Source organism: Macaca mulatta, chromosome 3 (genome assembly GCF_049350105.2).
Source record: "Macaca mulatta isolate MMU2019108-1 chromosome 3, T2T-MMU8v2.0, whole genome shotgun sequence".
In the NCBI taxonomy this organism is placed as follows: domain Eukaryota; kingdom Metazoa; phylum Chordata; class Mammalia; order Primates; family Cercopithecidae; genus Macaca; species Macaca mulatta.
Genome location: NC_133408.1, coordinates 197,057,535 through 197,077,104, shown reverse-complemented (window position 1 = coordinate 197,077,104; position 19,570 = coordinate 197,057,535). Strand labels below are relative to the sequence as shown.

At 52.1% G+C, this 19,570-nt stretch overlaps 1 protein-coding gene across 3 annotated transcripts in view; it reads left to right on the top strand.

The window, feature by feature from the left end:
- PTPRN2 (protein tyrosine phosphatase receptor type N2) overlaps window positions 1-19,570 on the top strand; it is a 1,015,036-nt gene that overhangs the window by 946,286 nt on the left and 49,180 nt on the right. For all 3 annotated transcript variants that reach the window (XM_028846528.2, XM_015135381.3, XM_077997823.1), the window contains 2 exons: window positions 983-1,056; window positions 9,972-10,049. In XM_028846528.2, coding sequence (XP_028702361.2) covers window positions 983-1,056; window positions 9,972-10,049 — 152 coding nt within the window. The remainder of the gene's footprint in view (window positions 1-982; window positions 1,057-9,971; window positions 10,050-19,570) is intronic.

The window sequence follows — 19,570 nt, the reverse complement described above, 5'->3', positions numbered from 1 at the left end:
TGCCAGGCCCAGCCTGAGCAAAACTTGGGCAAAGGTGCCACTGGCCACAGAGATTTCTGGCAGAAAAACAACGCCCCTAAGATCCCATAATACAAAGAGCACCTTGCAGAGAAAAGGAAGTGGCTGCACACCGGGGAGGTGGGAGATGCAGGAGGGGCTCTTTCAGCTTCTCCTCCTCTGTGAGCTCTGCTGATCGAAGTTTCTAAAAACAGGGCAAAGAGGAGGGCAGTCGCAGTAAGCAGAATGGGGGTTACCCTAGAACCAAAGCCAAGACAGCTGGTGTATCACAACATCACAAGTGCCGAGCGTCCCCCGTGCTGTGCCCGGCTTCAGCAGCCATCAGGTTACTCGGCCTGTCCAAGCGAGTTTTTATGCCAGTCTCCACTGGTACATTTCTCCTCTATTTCCTCTTTATCTGCATTTTATTTATCTCTTACTCTCCTTTTAAAACTAAATTCCGGTAATCTTGAGGACTTAACTCTTCATCGACTATGAAACTTTTTATTTTGGAAGGTGGCCGATTGCTTAACGTTCCTATTTCCATTTACCTGCTGTGTGTTGCCAAGTGTGTCTGTGATTTAAAGGCCAACATGGTGTAAAATTCTGCAGAGGAACCCCTGACCTTGGTGTGTGAACTCCACGTGGGGGAAAACACCAGGATATCTCCATTCTGCTGAATGGGAGCTTTGTACCACTTCCCCACATGCCGTTCGTCTGCCTCCCACGTGGAGGATCACAAAGAGAGGGGAGGATGGGAACAGGAACATTAGAAACCACATTCAGGAGGGTATGAGCAGAGTCCTGGGAGAGGACACGGGTGGGCCCTGAAGCCTGGGCAGGGGTCCCACACTGCTGGGCTATAGGTCCTGGAGGCTGGTTGGGAGTCCCACGCTGCTGGATGGTGGGCCCTGGAGGCCAGGTGGGGGTCCCATGCTGCTGGGTGGGCCAACGTTCCTCTGACCCCTGCACTGTGTCCTTGCAGATGACCACTCCCGGGTCCTACTGAAGGCGGAGAACAGCCACAGCCACTCGGACTACATCAACGCCAGCCCCATCGTAAGTGTGTCGCCAGGGCAGTGGCCCTGGGCTTTCCATTGGGCGTCATGGACACGGCAAATCACGCGGGAAGGTTCTTGGGGGAAATCGCATCCCCGCCTGGCTCAGCGTCTCTGTGGTACACGGGACCCACTCTGCCCACTGGACTCCCGCCACTCCTCTGTTCCTTCACCAGTGGGGCTATTTATGAGCTGTGTGGGTCCCGGCTCACGCTGGGCGGTGGGTTCCATGACTTGTAGAACATCCAGCAGTGGCGACTGGACAGTTGCCTGACTAGAAGACGTGGCTTTTAGGAGAGATTCGTAGTGGGTGTCATTCCTCTTCCTGGAGCTACTCATTTCCTGTTTATTCACTGGGCATGGGCACACGAGTCCTCAGTCTCTGCTTTTTGTAATGATCAGTAGCACGGAGGCAGGTCCAGAATTCCAGATTCGTTTTCCTGAAGTTTTTCCAGCGAATGGGACCCTGTTTCTTAAGAAAGAGACCGTTTTTTGGCTGGTCCTCCCCCTGGGATAGACACAGGTGCAGTGGAGATCAGGCTGTCCTGTGTTTCCGTGGACAAGTGTAGCGGCAGCTCCTGCACCATGAGGTGTGAGTCCCTGTGGCCTGTGGTCCTTCACTTCCCAGGGGCTCCCCTCAGCCCATGCTGGATGCAGCTCTCACCCTATTTAACTCTGGGCATCCCCCTTCCCTGTTATGACCTCTGGGGGGAGCAGGGCTGAATGGGGGGGCTTGCAGCCCTTCCACGGTGAGCAGAGGAGGGAGAGAAATGAGCGTGGAGAAGGCTGAAGCCACAGGCTAGGGACACTTGGACTGGCTGTTCAGATGGTGGCAGGTGGCAGGGGTGGGATGGGACACTGTCCAGGGCCAGGGCTTTGGAGACCTGGTGGATGGCATTTTAAACCAGCAGTGGAGAGGCTGGGGCTCCACGCGGATTTGTGGCAGACACTGGTTGTCATGTTTGCCCCTTTAAACAACTCTTCTCAATTCTGGTCTTCAGGGAAGCATGAGGACATCTCACTAAAATTCCACATTCGCCTTTAATCAAACACGGTGCCTGCAGGATGCGACACTGTTCTAGGGCTGAGTGAGACAGAGCAGGTGATTGAGGCACAAATCATACCCTACGGTGTCTTGAAGTTTCTTTGCTCATCCATAGGGAGCTTTGGATGAAATTATTGGCCCCACTGCCTGCAGGCCACGGCCACTGATGACAGACAGTGCTCAGCTCTTGGCTGTGCTGGTCTCAGTGGCCACTGATGGTGGATGGTGGATTGTGCTCAGCTCTCGGCTCTGCTGGTCTCAGCACACCCATGGGATAAAGCACACTGGGAAGATGCCCACATGCCTGAGCCAGTCCCGTTTTCCGGCACTTCACGGCCCACACAGCGAGCATGTTCGGCTTTGAGAGAGTGAATTCAAAGTGAAGAACTGGTCTAGTGTACTTGGTCTACACCACCTGAACCCAGGTTTCTATTTATGTGTTCATTCTTAAGAAGGAATCACTTCCTTCCAGCAGAGGTTGACTCCCAACCTTGGTTCCGTCTGGGTTTCAAAGATCCTCATTCATCTTCCTTAATAAGATGTGATGCACGTAATATTTTTCTGTCATCAATTCTAATTCAAAAACATCAAACCAAAGCCTCACCGATGTGCCAGCCTCTCACTTGATGAACAGAACATGCGTTCTGGTAGAGCCAGGTGTGCATGCCTGGATTCCGTTCCTGTACCATGTGCAGCAGAGTTGGCAACACGAAACTGTCCGAAGGAAAAGAAAAGCCATGTTGAGGTCCCTTTTCCCTGAGATGAACCGTTTGATGAGGCCAAAATGAGGAATAAAACCATGATTCACAAGCCTAAAAGACGAGAGTTCAGTGTTGCAGCTGGGCCCAACTCTCCCCCACTTGATGGGTTCCAACTTGCAGATGTCTGCGCTATTCCAGGCCACAGCCAAGCCAACGTGGGCAGCAGTGCCCAGGGCAGCAACTGTGTCAAGCTGGAAACGGTGGACAACTTTCACGCTCGTGTGGGAACTAGAGGAGGTGTGTGTTTGGGGGATGAATTCCTGCACATTCATGCCGCTCCCTCTCCAGGCCTTACTGGGCAGGAGCTTGGGTGAGAAGGTGAGGCCAGGAGGGAGAAGTAATTCTATGGTACCTTTTATGTCTTGCCTTTATTTCATACCACAATTTTTTTTTTCCAAATTTGGGTTGTAAGAATGAAGCAGAAGAAATCGATGGTGACTCGTCTTTATGAAATAGCTGAAGGTACAATGATAATTATCTTCCTAGTGGCAGCTGAATGAAAAGCTTACAATTATAGCAAAGGAAGGCCCTGGCTGTGCAGGATAAAACTATGATAATTATATCTGTCATATTTGTACTTAGTCCTCATTACATTTCAGGGAAGGCATCCAGTAGTAAATAATGTGCAATCTTTGCTTTTAAATCAGAGGTCATGAAAGTCAATGGGAATTCTGTTTTCCCTCACAGGTTGTCTGAGAGAGAAACCCATGAGCTACATTTAAAACAGCCTGGTTATTACTGAGGACACCAAGTTGAGAAATTGTGTTCATGTAACAGCCCACTCAAAGACAGCACACAAGCTTTATTGCCAGGACAACCCTGAAACTCCCAATGACACTTAAAAATCAGCTTAATTCTTCATTTCACTGTCTATTAAGGGAGAAAAAAAAATCATTTAAAGTTTTAATTCAGAATGCATTTACCTATGTAAGGACAGAGTGGCTTTTCAGAAAAGGAAGAGAGGTTGGATGTTCTGACTAGCATAAGAAATTGGCCAAATATGGGAACCACTTCAGTTATTTACAATCAAACTTCTATGTATAATAATGGTTTATATTCAGTATTTTACTTAAGTAAACCTCAACTCCTAAGAATACAATATAAAAATATTTCAAGTTCAAAAGTCCATCTCCTGACCGGGTGCAGTGGCTCATGCCTGTAATCCCAGCACTTTGGGAGGCTGAGGTGGGCGAATCACTTGAGTTCAGGAGTTTAAGACCAGCCTGGCCAATGTGTTGAAACCCCATCTCTACTAAAAACACAAAACCTAACCAGGCGTGGTGGCTCACACCTGTAATCCCAGCTACTCTGGAGGCTGAGGCAGGAGAATCATTTGAAACCAGGAGGGAGAGGTTGCAGTGAGCTGAGATCGTGCCACCGCACTCCAGCCTGGGCTAAAGAACAAGAGACCCTGTATCAAAAAAACAAGTCAATCTCCCATTGATTACCGAAGCTACAATTTCCCAATAAATTCCCATCTTAAGACTTAGTATTTGGAAAATAGACTTGACAAGTCAGATGGTTGTTTTCAAGAAAGCATTTCATGAAATTTGCTTTAAATGTTAGGAAAGGCAGGTGGAGAGATGGGCAGGTAGAAATACCTGCAGATGAGGCATGTACTTATCCTTTGCACAAGATTTCAGCCTAAAGACGTGACACCCCCTGCCGTGTCCTTCCCCAAAGTCAGCCAGATCCTTTTAAGATGTTTAGGTCATGGCTGCCCGAGGCCGGGGTTGGTTTGGGAGCAGAAACTGGCATTCCCTTCACCTGCCCCGCAGTGGGTTCCTCTGCCACCATCGAGGCTGTTGAGGACTACAGAACACAGTCCAGTGGTCCTGACATGCTAAGTGCTTCATTTCTAAAATGAACTTTGTTTGGAATATTGGGGAAAATGTGGCTAAGTTTTTCATGCAGATTAGAGTTTCTAAAGATCCTTGTTTAGTAATTATCCTCCGATAGCATAAGGCGCATCACTAGGCCGTCTTTACACTGTATTCAGAGAGACAGAGGAACACACCTCATTAGTCTCCTAGTTCATATGACGTCTTCCTAAGAATCAGTTGACTAAGGGATAATAGAGTCAACACAGACAAATGGGTTTTATTTTTATTTTTAAAAAGTAGGCTGGGCGCAGTGGCTCATGCCTATAATCCCAGCACTTTGGGAGGCCAAAGCAGGTGGATTGCCTGAGGTCAGGAGTTCGAGACCAGCCTGGCCAACATGGTGAAACCCCATCTCTACTAAAAATACAAAAATTAGTTGGATGTGGTGGCACATGCCTGTAACCCCAGCCACTGTGGAGGCTGAGGCAGGAGAATCGCTTGAACCCAGGAGGCAGAGGTTACAGTGAGCCAAGATAGCACCACTGCACTCCAGCCTGGATGACAGGGTGAGGCTCCATCTCAAAAACAAAAAGTAAAAACAGAATTATACTCTTAATTGTACTTGGTTTCTGGCCATTGATTTTCATGAAGTCACTTGGAATGAGTCACACTGGATTCTCTATGGTACCGGCCTCTCCGGGTGGGATGTGTTGCCGTGGAAGCCTCATCTGGGGAGAAAGCGCTCAGAAATGACAGCACCTCACCGTTCAGATGCTCGGCCCTGCACACCACTGGAGGGCACGGCAGCTCTGTGCTTGAGGAAGCGGTGTCCTTCCTTCTTCTGTGGTTCACTGAGGAGAGCATGGACACATGTTCGCGGGCCGCAGACCACCCGACAACTTGGTGTTCACTGAAAGTTTCAGGATGACCACCTACACCAGGACACATGCATAGACGCAGATGAGTCTGCACATACATGTGTGCTGGAATCCAGAGCTAAAGGACACTTAGAAACTGCATCATCCAAGCTCCTCACTCCCTGAGCACACTCGCTGTACAGATATCGGGACTGAGGCCTGGAGACACGGACATCCAAGCTCCTCACTCCCTGAACACACCCACCTTACAGATATGGAGACTGAGGCCTGGAGACTGTGACGTCCAAGCTCCTCACTCCCTGAGCACACCCACCGTACAGATGTGGAGACTGAGGCCTGGAGACACGGACATCCAAGCTCCTCACTCCCTGAGCACACCCACCTTACAGATATGGAGACTGAGGCCTGGAGACTGTGACGTCCAAGCTCCTCACTCCCTGAGCACACCCACCGTACAGATATGGAGACTGAGGCCTGGAGACACGGACATCCAAGCTCCTCACTCCCTGAGCACACCTGCCGTACAGATATCGGGACTGAGACCCAGAGACACTGACAGGCCTTTTCCCACAGTCAGGCAGTTTGTGTCGGGAACATAACAGTCATACAAATAAAAAGTATATTGCAATGAAACAGAGCAACGAGTAGGAGGCGGAGATTAAGAACGAAGATCAGAGGAAGCCGGAGTGGGTGCTGTGTAATCACTGGGCGAGGAAGATAGAGGGACACACACCTGCCACGTCGGGTCGTCAGGTAAATGCCCTCACTGGAAAAAGCAGTGTTAGTAGAAACTCACTTGATTTCCTCCACAGCCACTTATCCTGCCTGAAAACATTAAATGTAATAAAATATCTGTGTGGCCAGTTAAGTATTTGCTTGACTTTTCCTCGAAGGCTGTGAGAAACCACAAGGAGGCCGCCTGTGGCCTTCACAGTCGCTGCTTGCACAAAATCCTTCCGCCCAGAATCATTTTCTGTTCAACAGAATGTGCCAGGAATTAAATGATTGTAATTGTCTCCTGAATTATTGTGAAACTGATAACACATGTCACCACTCGGATCATCATGCTGTTCCCACCTTCCCAGTGGCCCCCACAGGACGGCAGGTGGGCAGGAGGGAGGTGAGGCCGGTCCCCACTCAGTCTGCGCAGCCCATACTTCGTGTTCAGGCATCCCCCTGCAGCACCCTGACTGCATTTGCTCCTGTCTTGGGCATTGGAACAGGTGATGGGTGTGTGGACTTTAGGACACCTTAACAATTCAGACCTAACTCAATAGTCACCTTATCGACCCTCCTGCAACCCTGTCCAGAACTTTACTTTCAATCACCTTTTTCTCATTTTGAAAGCAACTAAATGTGCCAGTTTGAACATGCTTACAATTTTAAAATGTGTTGTTGTAGAAATTGCTCTGGGCAAAAAAAAAACACACACACACATTTAAGAAGGAGGTGGGGTTTTCCTTTTTATGCATTACTATTTGCAGAGAAGAGACAGGGTCTCTGTAAATAGCTGTCACCCCCAACAAATGCATATTTCAAAAAATCAAAACTCCTTATTTCTGCTAAGCATTTTTCTACTGAAACATTCTAATTGGGGCTTTCAGTGGCAGTAACATAATTTTACCTGTATTGTGTGTGTTGTGGCGAATTTCAAAACGAGGTCCGGTTTTAATTATGAATCACTAAATCAGATGCACAAAAAGCTTTTCTCCCTGCCTTCCCCCAGCCCCCGGCTAGCGTCACCGTGTTGTTCTGTGAGAATAACTTACATCTGTTCCTTTATGCTCGCCCCTCTTTTATGGTGAACATAATTATAAGGTGCATTTGGTGCCTTCTTTTGTGCTGACAGCCGTCATCTCTGGGGCTGGTGACGGCTGCACAGGGACTCACTGGCTGACTGTTAAAGAAAACGTGCCCCACGTCAGCTTCCCAAAAGCAGCAGCGCTCAAGGTGACACGGGGGCCACCACTGATGTCCTCATGCATTGGCTTAAAATTACATAGGGTTAAAACTTGCTCGTTTTTCACTGTGTTAAGAAATTTATTCTTTTTGGTTTTGGGGGGTTTTTTTGTGATGTAAAAAATAATTTTTTTTATTTTTTTATTGTTTATTATACTTTAAGTTCTAGTCACTCATAGGTGGGAATTGAACAATGAGAAATGTATTCTTAATAATTACCTTGAAATCTGGAGCATCGTAAATCTCGAATCAAACCCTGATAGCAAAAGAGTACATTTTAGTCCTAGACACAATAGAAGGAAGGACTGTGCTTCGGCTGCACAAGCAGCTGCCTCCCCAAGGTGAGGTTCCCCCAGCGCAGCATCCAGCTCTCCGGGAGTCAGTCTCTGCAGATGCTTCTGGGAGGTGTGGGGAGGAGCTGGTGAGTCCTGGGGATGATAGGGATGACCTGGTGTCTTCATGTCCTTTGCAGGGTGGCCTGGACTTGCCCTCTGGAAGACAGAGCCGCCTCCATCTGACTCCCCTCAGCAATGTGCTCAAATCCTGCTTGCCTCTCGAGGCTTTGTCCTCATGTTCTTTTTTCTTTTTTTCTGTGCTTAATCTTCGAAATAAATGTAATAATTATGGTCTTCCAAGCCAACCTTCTCCCATTGGAGCTAGCAGGATGCATTCGGACAAATTGGGGAGCCGGAGAGCCCACACCTGCGCTCTTTGTTTCTGGTCCCTGCCTGGTGGGGAAACAGAACAGAAAGCCACTCCCAGCAAGGCCCTTCTGCCGCGGCTCTGCCCGTGCCCCCTTCCACCATGGCTCTGCCACAGACCCAGGCCCAGGCCAACGGCTCTGCCTGTGCCCCATTCCACCCTGGCTCTGCCGCAGACCCAGGCCCAGACCAACAGCTCTGCCCGTGCCCCCTTCCACCCTGGCTCTGCCGCAGACCCAGGCCCAGGCCGACCGGCTCTGCCCGTGCCCCCTTCCACCCTGGCTCTGCCGCAGACCCAGGCCCAGGCCGACCGGCTCTGCCCGTGCCCCCTTCCACCCTGGCTCTGCCGCAGACCCAGGCCCAGGCCGACCGGCTCTGCCCGTGCCCCCTTCCACCCTGGCTCTGCCGCAGACCCAGGCCCAGGCCGACCGGCTCTGCCCGTGCCCCCTTCCACCCTGGCTCTGCCGCAGACCCAGGCCCAGGCCGACCGGCTCTGCCCGTGCCCCCTTCCACCCTGGCTCTGCCGCAGACCCAGGCCCAGGCCGACCGGCTCTGCCCGTGCCCCCTTCCACCCAGGCTCTGCCGCAGACCCAGGCCGAGGCCAACCGGCTCTGCCCGTGCCCCCTTCCACCCCGGCTCTGCCCGTGCCCCCTTCTGCCCAGTCTCTGCCACAGACCCAGGCCTAGGCTGACCAGCTTTGCCCGTGCCACCTTCCCTTCTGCCCTGGCTCTGCCACAGACCCAGGCCCAGGCCCACCGGCTCTGCCCATGCCCCCTTCCACTCTGGCTCTGCCTATGCCCCCTTCTGCCCCAGCTCTGCCACAGACACAGGCCCAAGCCCAGGCCGACCAGCTCTGCCCATGGCCCCTTCCACTCCGGCTCTGCTGCAGACCCAGACCCAAGCCCAGGCCCACCAGCTCTGCCCGTGCCCCCTTCCGCCCCAGCTCTGCCGCAGACCCAGACCCAGGCCCAGGCGGACCGGCTCTGCCCATGCCCCCTTCCACTCCAGCTCTGCCCGTGCCCCCTTCCACCCCGGCTCTGCTGCAGACCCAGGCCCAAGCCCAGGCCGACCGGCTCTGCCCATGCCCCCTTTCCAGGATACACAAAAACAAGCCCCCACACACGACAAGTTAACTCCAGCAGGGAAGCAGGAGGTAGCGCTGGTTCGTTCTCCCAGGACGCTGGCAAGTTTGTCCTTGGGGCCTGGAGGAACCATGTTCACACTCTCCATTGAGAGCCTGGAGCTCAGCCTCGGCCCAGCCAGTCCTGTGTCTCTAGCAAGAGGCTCGTTCTCCTGAACACGGGGCAGCCTGGGTGGGCTCCGTGGCCAGGAAGCTCTGCGGTCACTTGCAGGCTGGAAAGCTCATCCATGTCATGGGGCTGTACCTGCTGAGTGGGCTAATGACAGCTGTCTGCACTCTTTGGGCTACTGGTCTTCATTTCTGTTGATGCCGCTCTTAGAACCTCAACCTCAGGTATAAGGAAAGCATTTCAGACGTGGTGGCTCAACTCGAGACGGCTGGGCCTTCAGACACGGTGGCTCAGCTCGGGACGGCTGGGTCCCCATCTGTGCCATGTGCTCGTTTGAATCAGCAAAGGGCAAGTTGTGTGTTGCTCAGCTCAGGAGACGCCACCCTTCCCTCCTCCTGAACCCGGGCTCTGCTTCTGGGCTGCCTAACCTCTGGGTTTCCTAACCGCTGGGCTTCCTAACCTCCTGGCTAACCGCTGTCATGTGGTCTTGTCTCCGCAGATGGATCACGACCCGAGGAACCCCGCGTACATCGCCACCCAGGGACCGCTGCCCGCCACCGTGGCCGACTTTTGGCAGGTGAACTTTTTAAAATTAAAATCTCTCTGAAAGGAAGATCTCAATAGCTGGGTCACAAATCGTGTCTTGAATCTGATTAAGCCAATCAAACTTCTTGCAGACACTCATCAAATGTTACTTATATCAGAATTTCAGTCTGTTCGTATTTTTTATTATCAATCTTTTGTTTTCCAAAACTTGAGTATGAAAAAAATTCCCTTTGAGAGATGTAATGTTTTCAAGATCATTACTTTTAAGCCACTTTACATTTGCATTTTATAAAACAGCGAGGATAAAGTTAGTAAGTGTTTACATCGTTCCATGTTATTGAAAAATGTGCCTGTTCTCCATGGTGTTGTTATGATGACGGTCACAGCAGGGCCCCCGTGCAGTTTATCCTCCTCTCCTGGAGTCCCATAGGGCATCTAAAGGCCAGGCGGTACTCCTCGACTCGGCGCAAGCCCAGGTCACACAGACGGAGGCACAGACACGAGGGCTGATGTGAACGTCAAACGTCAGCAAATAGAGCAACAAGCAGAGGGCAGGGGGGTCTCCCTTCTCCAGCTGCCTCCGGGTCCTCCCTCACCAGCCACATGACAAAGCTGAATAGGAATGGGTTCTGGAACCTGGAACGTGGCTGTGAGTTACCACAGGAGCACAGGCGCTGGCCACATGTCAGGCACACCAGCCATCCCCGAGCCTGGCAGAGAGGAGCTCCAAGGAGATTCGAGCTGGGGACAAAGGTGGGAAGCAACGCAGAATCCCACGTGGCAGAATCCAGGCAGGGAGGTGCCTGTTGCAGCAGTGATGCTGGGACCAGGCTGCAGCCTCCTGGCGATCCACAGCCTGGGCCTCCTGGCGATCCACGGGCGCCCGTGCAGCACTGGGGTGAGACGTTTCCTGATGTCGCCGTGCACCGGAGTCGGTAAATTCACTTCTGCTCCAGGCTCTTCCTATTCCCTGTACTTCCCTCTCCCGGCTTTCCCGTCAGCCTCGCATGACTCCGATTACAGGAAGGACGGCCTTCTCTCTCCGCCCTTGAGAACAGTCTCTGAGGGCTTTCCAGAAAAGTCAGGAACAGACCAGGGTTTCTGAGGGCTTCCGAGCACCCTTGCATGGTGAGCATTTGAATCCTCAGGTGCCATCGTCCCATTTTATGGGCAAGGCACGTGGGTATTGGAGAGATGGCATCACTTACCCAGGAAAGCTCGGATGACACCAGGATCTAAAACACGTCGGTATGACCTCCTGCTCTTTGTGTCTGCCTGTGTCTTCATGCTATTGAAAATAAATAAATAAACAAACAAAACTAAACTGTATCTCTGTGTGACATTGTTGAAGCTTGTAATCCTGGCGTGGCACGGCGAACCTGTGACACTTGGATGGTTTTGGGGGCTCTTGGTCCCAGCACCCTGGGGCACTTGAGTTCCCTCCTTGTCACTGCTGGGGAGTCGCCCAACCCGGTGAGAACATGCCTGTCCCAGGGAAGATGGCACCCTGGGGCCCATCATCTCGGGAGTTTCGTGGTACGAAGGTCTTCTTTGGATGGCACACACCTGCCTTCCTGAAACATGGACCCATCTGTCCCAGCTCTGCCCTTAGAATGGACCCATCTGTCCCAGCTCTGCCCTTAGAATGGACCCTTCTGTCCCAGCTCTGCCCTTAGAATGGACCCATCTGTCCCAGCTCTGCCCTTAGAATGGAGCCCCAGGGCCCGTCCAGGGATGCCCCTGCTGCACGTGCTCACCCCGGCTTCTCAGGGAAAAGGACAGAGTGTTTGGAATTGGAGGGCAGGCAGGGAATGCCCACAGAGTCCTAATACCACCCGAATTTTCATCCACCTCAACCCATTACCCAAAACGTGCTTATTTATGTGTGGCGTGGGGTGCCCCCGAATATGTGTTCTTTCATTTTTATGAGCCCTTGGGCCCCCACAGCCCAACATCAACTTCATCTCCTCACCTGTGCAAGACTTCTCTGTCCAGCAAAGCCACAGGGTCTGGAGGGTGTCCATGCTTAACAACCACGATGATGCCCACATCCACCCTCCGTCCTATGTGAAGGCTCTCGGTGTCCACACTCAATGACCGCGATTATGCCCACATTCACCCTCTATCCTGTGTGAAAGCTCTCGGCGTCCACACTCAACGACCACGATGATGCCCACATTCACCCTCTGTTCAGCAGGTGCCACATCCACCCTCCGTCCTGTGTGAAGGCTCTCGACGTCCACACTCAACGACCATGATGATGCCCACATTCCACCCTCCGTTCAGCAGATGCCAGGTCCTGTGTGAAGCTCTCACGTGCTGACCTGTAGTCTTTGTGGTCCGTGAGACTCAGAGGCTCGTAGCGTGTCCAGATTCACATGGCTAGTGAATATAAGGCGTGAACCATATTTCTTACCGTTTGTTATGGATAGTTGCGATTGTTGGAGGCAATTCATTTGATCAGTATTTACATCTTATGAACTGTTTCAGAGTGATTATCAAAGAGCATACCTTCTTGAAATTGAAATAATGCATCTCTAAATGAAATAAGTAGACACAAATTTTAAAGCAAGGTGAAATGCAAGATAATTTTGAGACACATCTCGGTCATCAGGTATCAGGTGGTTCCAGGAAACCCCAGCGTCCCTCAACCTGGTCACAGCTTTTCTAAGACAAGAGCTCATAGCCAGTAGTCTCAGCCCTCCCAGGATGTTCTCAAGCACACCAGCCCAGCAGAGCCTCCGAGAAATCCTGAACTAAAGAAACTTGCTTCATTTTGCTTCCTGCAGACTTCCCTGACCACGACGTCATTGCTTCCACATCCCCCCTCATCCTGGGGATCCCTCTGTGCAGAACACAGGAGCTGCCCGCCGTCGATGCCCTAAATCCACACAGAGCAGGATGGAGGAGAGTTGCTTCCTAGCACAGTCACGTTTGCTTGAGGGCCTCTAAACCGTGTATGTTAGAATGTCAGCATCTCTCAGGCGTTGCTCTCCATTGAGTAATTACCAGTGAGCCCCAAGATTGACATTCTTAAAAATTCAAATTTAGGGTTCTCTTTGCCCTGTCTGGCTTAGCAGAATGCAGGCAGAGGAAGCAACACCTGTCTTTAAAACCACCCATGGAAGGCAGAACTTTTCCAAACCTACAGTAACGTGTACTTTTAAGGACAAAGCTGGATTTGAAACGTGAAGTTGATGGTGACAAAGCCAACAGGCTGAGTTGGAGTCAGCATCGTCTCCTCCTGCATCCCCCGTCTGGACCATTCCCAGATGCTGACCAAGGATCGGGACACAGACCAAAGGTTATGGATCATCCCAAAGCACCTTCCTTTTATCTCTGGCTGTTGATGCTCATCTGAAGCTCCTCCTTGGGGTGGGTCCACAGGTGTTTCTTCTCTGTCGGTAATCAGCGAATTCCAGGAAGAAGGCACAAGCGTGAGAAAGGCTGTGATGGGAAAGACGGCTGTGTCTGCCCCAAGCCCGTGCACTCCTTGGGGGGTTAGAAGTGTCCCCCTCATCTCCGCCTCCCTGTCACACAGCCTTTCCCCACTGTGGAGCTATGTTGGGGTCCACATTTCCCTCCGCTTCTAAGGATGTCATTGGACTGAGAGCTCGTCCTAGCCTGTGTGACCTTAACTCGACCACATCTGCAAAGACCCTATTTCCAAATAAGACCACATTCACGGGTTGCAGGTGGACATGGATTTGGGGGTACATGATTCTACCCAGTACAATGGCTAAGAAGAAAAAATACCTTTTCCAAACAGCTAATTGGCACCCACATGACATGGTGATGGGTCAAGAGTCTGTTTGGAGGTCACTGGGAGGCTGGGAGCAGAGGAGCCAGGAGGGCCCCAAGATCCTCAACCAGAAATGCTGTACGGGGGCCCATGGGTCCAGAAAGGAGGAGCCTGGAAGAGGGGTTCAGGGGAAGTCCCCTCAGTGAGCATGGGGCATCAAGGTCACTCCACGCACACCAGCCTCTCCCCCAGCATGGCACCGTGAGGCCCTGTCAACTCCCCTTCCCGTGGGGCCCATAGCACCTCTGTCCATGCTGCAGCTGTGGGCAAAGCCCAGAACGTGCACGAAAATCCACAGAGGGTCACCACCTACTGCACACATGGCGCTTTCCTGCAGCGAATCAGCTCTGTATGGACACTGGATGCATTTCAAGAATTTGATTTCCAAAATTTGACTTACATCAAGAAATTCCTAAAAATAAATTCATTACCTAAAGGAAGATGTACCCCAAATTAATTCCTTGTCTGTGAGTGCCCTTCAAATCGTTCAGCTTAATTCCTGGTCCTTACTCCATCTCAGAGGGGTCTGTGGAAGTCTGAGCGACAGTTCAGAAATCAGTGTTACTAGTAAGTGGTAAACTGGCCTAGAAATAAAACATACCTCAAGGAAAGAATACCCATTTGGGGTTGAGGGTGTCATTTTGTCATATAAACACTTTTTTTTAAAGTGTGGAACAATTTTAAAGGAAGAATGGAAAGGAAACTTAAGTATGGGACAATCTTGTGCTACATCATTTGAAGTCATCTCAAGATCTTAGAAACATTTCCACTGTCCTCTATGCTGGTCATTCTGGGATCGTATCTGGAATATGATGTTCATTCTGGGATCATAAATTCAAAAAGGGTGCTGACATCCAAAACACAAAAGAAAAAGAAACCAGAGAGTTTGGTGGAAACAGCCAGGGTGGTGAGAGTCGTGAACATCACTGCAGGAGGCAGGAAAAGCCGTCCTCGGCATCGAGCTCCCTCTTCCATGCACGCCGCCGCTGTCCGCCCAGACGTCACACAGGAACTTGGCCTCAGCTGGCGTCTGGACTTCGTGGTGCATAAAACTTCCTTTTTAAAATCCTAAGACTCTAGATCTCAAGCAGGGTTAATAATATTCTAATAAATTTTAAATTAGGAACACGAGTTTGGCTTTGTGAGGTTTTACTATTTTGTTCAATGCTTCTAAATAAGGAGTCTTAACACCTTGTACCCATCTGTTGACACCCCCAGGTGTTGAGCGCTGGTTGCTGTAAACACTCTGCTTGAGGAGGCTGAATGTCAGGAAGGAAGGGGAGAAGAGGCAGGGGTCCGTGGTCTACTCCTGGATCCCTGTGGCTCTGGGTACCTGTCAGATAGCCTTTCTCTAGAAAGCCTTTCTCTAGAAAGTGTATTTTAATCTGCAAAGATGCCTCCCACCTGCCAAATGGGGCCACCTTGAGTGAAAGACACACCCATTGGAGGGGATATCCGAGTCCAGCTGGCGTAAGGAAAGGGGGCTGGGGGAAGAAAGGAAGTCCCATTTACTGAGCTCTTTGGTGCCAGACCCTGGGCAGGCACTTCCCATATGGGATCTCATTTGGCTGAGCCACTGGCCCTGGGATGAAGCCGTCATGAGCCTCCCATCATTCCACCTCATGGGGTCCCCGGAGGCATCAGATTCCTAGAGGCAGACAGTAGAGGGCAGTGGCCAGGGCTCAGGGAGGGGACACTGGGGAGGGGCCTGATGGGGACAGGGTTTCCGTTTGGGAAGATGAGAATGCCCTGAAGAGTGTGGTGATGGTGACGGTTGCAGAGTGGGGAGAAGGCCCTTACTGCCCTGCACTGTGCACTTACAAATGGTAAATTATATGTTAAATATGTTTTACTACAATTAAAATAGAGATATATAGAGCAAGCCCAATTCTACCCCGGATGAAGCTGTGGCCCAGAGAGCCATAAGGACCCACCCAGGTCCACACGGCTAGTGGGAGGCAGAGCCCATTCTAGACCCAGACGTGTGTAGTGCCAGGTGTCTCTTCACCACGCATGCTCCTTACAGATGAAGAAGGCACAGTGATTCAGACGAAGAAGGCACAGTGATTCATGAACACATCTCTATAAACAGAAAAGAGAGATCCGGCTGCAGTGACCTCGGCATGTCCAGAGTAGGCGTTGTTTACCAAAATCCACGTGTGCTTAGACTCAAGGGACAGAATATGTGAAAGTCAAACTCCTCAGAGACGGGCAATAAAGTGACACTTTTTCCAGGTGCCAAGACTTCCCCATGGGGAAGCAAGGTCTGCAGCTTCCCGGGGATGTGGCCCCGCAGCACGTCCCTGGCACAGTCATGTCCTGGTGCACAGGGCAGCTGTCACAGAGAAGCCCCTGTAGGCGGGACTGTAGCTGGAGGATAATGACTGCCACGGAGGCAGGGGAGGGGGCGCAGGCATCGACAGTCCATCGCGGACCACCTCCCTACCGCCTGCCCCTGCTGTGCCGCCTTCCACCACACCCTGTGCTACGCGGCTCGTGTCAACCGAAAGGAGTTGGCCACCCGCCATCCCCCTTTCCTATCTTTAGAAAGAGCTGCAGAATTATGTGCTCTTCTTCCAGAGGGAGCTTCTGTGTGTCACCACCAAACACTGGCTGTGCCCAGGAGATACACAACAGCTGTTTCTAAACCAGAAATGTAGGCAGCGTGGTCTGTCACGATCAGGTGCGGAGTGGATGTCTGCAGATGTGACATGGAAAACCAGGGCCCTGGAGCCCAGGCACAGGGACAGCCACCGCGGGAACTGACTCCCCATATGGGAGGCTCAGCCAAGAGGACGACTGCAGAGTCTAGCCTTGCCTCTCCTGTCTGACGAACAGGCTGCCTTTCAGGATGGAATCAGACACAAAGCAGCTCCCCTGACCCCCAGGGAGAGCACAAAGCGCTCGCTGAAGTCAGCAGGTGTCCCGCTGGCATCGGATGCGTGCTGACTCTTATTGTATCAACACTTTACCAAGAAAAAGGTGCACTATCAGTTTCTAGTTTCCGCTTTCTAAAAGTATTCTGTGATGAAGCCTCAGCTGGGGGGATACGTTTTCTCATTTCCAAATTGATAGGCTTGATGTAAATACAGCTTTTTATTATTTGGCATCTGTAGATCATAGTTCTTACTATGGTTAAGAAAAAAACCTGAACTTGGAACTGCGGAAGACCCAAAGAATTTAAAGGTGTTTCCTTCCAACTGCCTGCCAGTCACTGGCGACAAGGCTGAGGTGCAGGAGAATGACAGTTCAGAGCTGACTGTCACCATGCAGGGCCACCCACCACCCAGTACCAGTGGCTTGTCTGCCTCTCTGTCCGCCTGTCTGTCTGCCTCTCTGTCCGCCTGTCTGCCTGCCTCCCTGTCTTGTCACTGTCTGCCTGTCTTGTCTCTGGCTGGCTGTCTGCCTGCCTGTCTTGTCTGTCTGCCTGCCTGTCTTGTCTGCCTGTCTGTCTGTGTATCTGTCTGTCTGCCTGTCTTGTCTGTCTGCCTGCCTGGCTGCCTGACTGTCTTATCTGTCTGCCTGCCTCTCTGTCCGCCTGTCTGTCTGCCTTTCTGTCTGCCTGCCTGCCTGCCTCCCTGTCTTGTCACTGTCTGCCTGTCTTGTCTCTGGCTGGCTGGCTGTCTGCCTGCCTGTCTGCCTGTCTTGTCTCTGGCTGCCTGTCTTGTCTGCCTGTCTTGTCTGCCTGTCTTGTCTGCCTGTCTGTCTGTGTATCTGCCTGTCTGCTGTGTCAGCCACTGCACTGGTCCAGGCAGGGGTGGGTGGGAAGATGGCAGACCTGGATTCCACACCATGCACTGTCTCTGGGCAGCTTCCTTGATCAGCGCAGGATGACCTTCTGGCATCACCGTCAGTACCACCAGCAAGCAAACCTCAGAGCATCCAGAGATGACCCTGGCCTAGCCTCGGTAGAGGGGATGGCCCCATACCACCTAACTTTTAAAAATGTTTAAATCCTCCAAAGATGGCATCTGCTCAGCCTGAGCTGGTTCACGGCCCCCAGCTACTCACAACCGTTGTAATGTTCCCTCGGCATGTGGGAGGCAGGGCCCTGAGTCTCCAGGACAGGCCCGGCGTCCAGCAGCGGGGGCCCTGAGTCTCCAGGACAGATGTGGCGTCCAGCAGCGGGGGCCCTGAGTCTCCAGGACAGACGTGGCGTCCAGCAACAGGGGCCCTGAGTCTCCAGGACAGGCCCAGCATCCAGCAGCGGGGGCCCTGAGTCTCCAGGACAGGCCAAGTGGCCAGCAGCGGGGGCCCTGAGTCTCCAGGACAGGCCAAGTGGCCAGCAGCGGGGGCCCTGAGTCTCCAGGACAGGCCAAGTGGCCAGCAGCGGGGGCCCTGAGTCTCCAGGACAGATGTGGCGTCCAGCAGCGGGGGCCCTGAGTCTCCAGGACAGACTCAGCATCCAGCAGCAGGGGCCCTGAGTCTCCAGGACAGGCCCGGTGTCCAGTAGCAGGGGCCCTGAGTCTCCAGGACAGGCCCAGTGGCCAGCAGCAGGGGCCCTGAGTCTCCAGGACAGATGTGGCGTCCAGCAGCGGGGGCCCTGAGTCTCCAGGACAGACTCAGCATCCAGCAGCGGGGGCCTGAGTCTCCAGGACAGATGTGGCGTCCAGCAGCGGGGGCCCTGAGTCTCCAGGACAGACCCAGTGTCTGGCAGCCTCCTTTCTTGTCAGATGTGTCCAGCCCGGGGCCACAGTGTCTGCTCTGGGTCGTGGTTACCTTAAGTGGTCTGACTCCAAGAGCATAAGAATGTCCCCCAGTCCTTGCGGCTCCCTAGTGTGGGTGAAGACTCAGCTTGGCCATCACCCTGTTCCACCCCCGGACGGTGGCTGACATGAGAGGGAACCATCTGCAGATCTCACTGACTCTGGAGTGAAGAGGCTCAGGAGGTTAGCAGAGGGAAGTGACTTCGGAGCCTGCTACCTCACAGTTGGGTTGATTTTAAGGCATGTTACTGGATTAAAGGGAAGCACGAGAGTGGTGTTCTTAGTTAATTTCTTAGGAAAAACTTGATTTTTCATGTCCGTGATTGATAAGTACTTTAACCACATGCCCGAGACTTTCTAGGACATTGTTATATTTCAAAGGTTTGGTCTTGCTGGATGTTTTTCATTCATAAATTCACAAACCTTTAAAGGTGAAAGAAACTGTTTCTCACGTTATCTTATCTAAATTTTGGGTTTGAAACCTGTGACCGTGAAGCTTATCCGTGGTTCTGCTCGAGACAGTGCAAAGATGGTCAGTTGGTCTCTCGCCACACACGTGCAGAATTTAAAATGGGACTCAAATAGAAAGGACTCAAATAGAAAGGACAGGTCCAAGTTTCCTTTCCGACTGATTCTTACGGCTCCCAGCTGAGAACAGCAGGCTCTGCTGCTCCTGTGTGTGATTGCTTCCCAGCCTCCACCCAGCTCCTCCCCTCCCCACTCCTCCTCCACCTGGGACTCCTCCTCCATCTGGGACTTCTCCACCAGCAGTATTTCTGCCCAGGAGGAAGAGCAAGCCTCAGAACGAGAAGGACTTGCCACTCCACCGAAGTCAGGTCTCCGTTCTCTGGGAAAGACTCACAGCCTGCTTGTGTGCGAGCAGACCCCGTGTGGCTTGGTGTGGCCACCCTGCCTCGTAGGGGTTCCCACAGTGGGAATGTACTTCCTCTTCCTCTTCCTCTTCCTCTCTCGCTTCACAACTGGATCTGATGCATTTATGTCAGGTCCTGATCTTGAAAAGGAAAGGCCGCCCAGTGCGGCAGC